General features: G+C 38.0%; 1 protein-coding gene across 1 annotated transcript in view; it reads left to right on the top strand.

The window, feature by feature from the left end:
- The window catches only part of LOC137985192 (26S proteasome non-ATPase regulatory subunit 5-like), a 6,904-nt gene extending 5,121 nt beyond the window's left edge, over positions 1 to 1,783 (top strand). The window contains exon 3 of the mRNA XM_068832719.1: positions 1,292 to 1,783. Coding sequence (XP_068688820.1) covers positions 1,292 to 1,500 — 209 coding nt within the window. The 3' untranslated portion in view covers positions 1,501 to 1,783. The remainder of the gene's footprint in view (positions 1 to 1,291) is intronic.
- The last annotated feature ends 267 nt before the right edge of the window (positions 1,784 to 2,050 follow it).

The following is a 2,050-nucleotide window of genomic DNA, read 5'->3' as shown; positions in this document are numbered from 1 at the left end:
TTCAAGTCTTCTCGTATAAGGGCTATAAACCGGAGGAGCCGTCTCACAACCCTTGAATGGTCACAACTCAGTGGGACGTAAAAGAACCCAGACACTATACGTAAAGAGTAGGCCCGGTGTTGTGGTCAGGCCTCATTTCATTCATTCATGTGCTGGGTGAGATCGCTAATGGACTGATAGCGGCTGCCAGCGGCGCCTGTATATGCTGATTATAGATAACTTGCTTGTAAAGCGCAAAAATTCCTCTATAATTGTCTTGTTGTGATGAAAAAATTAAATTATGGACCGTCTTTATGGTAATGGCCCAGACTGTAAAATCCCGACCAAAAACCACCCAATCACAATGCTTCATTTAGCCTGATAATTGCTTGCCATATAATAAATACATTTATATCGAAATTAGAACACAAAACTACTCCCCACAGCAACATCTACATTTGTATTTATTTTTTGAGCAAACAATGACTCCAGTGACTCCTAAACTGCCCCCCACTGACTAGAGCGGTTTTCAGTTGAGTGGCGTAAGTAATTAGCGAATTGCATTGGTTTTGCATTACTTCACTCCGTGATTGGTTCAAAGTTCTCGCGTCACTTTTACAACCAACCAGTAGTAAAACCAAAGCCAATCGTGGCTCGCGTGTGCACATTTTCCCGCGCTTTGTGTTGGCTGCGTGTAATTACTTCTAGTTTTGATTGGTTTACTGGAATGTCTCCGTCCGCTTTGATTGGCCGAAGTAATAACTTTGCTTTTGGTTTTACGACTCTCGATTGAAACTCGCTCTAGACAGATCAAAATCTATTAAGTCTCTCTCCCAGGAGCCCTTGGGTTTAAGGAGACATAGTTTTCCATGGTTTCCCAAATCTCTGAAAGCTATATGACTAAAAATATCTGGGTGAAACAGGACTAAAAGCAATCAAAACGTAAATAAAAGTATTGTAAGTAAATTCAATTTTTGAACAATGAGTATCGCAATTGGTATAATGACTTTGTCTGAAAATTGATCACCCTAATGCGGGCATAAACCCTAAGTTTCATTACAGAATCATTGATTCTACGACTTATTCATAATTCAGTTACTATTTTTAAAATTCACCATTTCTTTCAGAGGAATGTGGCAATGCCGCCTTTTAAGATTTCAGTCCTATCAGTGTGTGAATATACAATACTTTGTACATACTCATGTATAAGTACCATTGAAACCATGATAAAAACGTAATTTCCAGCCTATTGCAGAGTACTGTATCAGTTGTTTGTTTCTTTTTTTACTTCTTCGGTTTCAACTTTGGACAGGCTTCCTTGAATATCTATTGGACAGGACAACAGAAACCGCCAAGATTGGCAGAGAACACAAGTATGATCTCATTGTGGCGCTTGTACGGTCTCCTTTCTCCAAAGAAGTGTTTGGAAAGCCATTTTACTTACGATTGCAAGAATATGAACGTGAAGGACCATTTTATGTCAGAGCACAAGGTGCTGTAGCATTTGAGGGAGAAGACTAAAGCTCACCCTTTTATTTACCTCGACATTCTTTGCTGGTGTATTTACTTTCATTCTTTAAAAGCAATGTTCTTGATCATAGTTGACGCCTTGTATTTTTCAACACCCTTCGATTAAGTGGCTTAAGAATTACAAATTAAATCGATTCTCGTTTATTGTGATATTTTTTTAAAACATATATTACATGTTACTTATCAAGAAATCATTCTGTTGTAATTGGATTAATTGCAGAGTTGTTACACAACAACAAACTTTTATCATGCGTAAAAATAACTTATTCAAGTGGCAATAGACGATATTCATAAATGGTGGCTAAATAATTATTCTTTTGTCTCTGTGCTAATCATCCTCACTAGCCTCGTTAGCACGAACAACATTGAAGAGCATTTTTGCTCCAAAGTGAGGCTAGTGAGGATGATTAGTATTCGAGTCTACTTATTGTGGATGATCCACTGGACGGTGATGCCCAGTTTACCAGATATCGATTTACGGCATGACCTTTAAGAATCTTTCATCTTTGGCATACATCCTTTGTTTATCACACTCCCAAAT

Source organism: Montipora foliosa, chromosome 2 (genome assembly GCF_036669935.1).
Source record: "Montipora foliosa isolate CH-2021 chromosome 2, ASM3666993v2, whole genome shotgun sequence".
Taxonomy (NCBI): domain Eukaryota; kingdom Metazoa; phylum Cnidaria; class Anthozoa; order Scleractinia; family Acroporidae; genus Montipora; species Montipora foliosa.
This window is presented reverse-complemented; position numbering and strand designations above follow the sequence as displayed.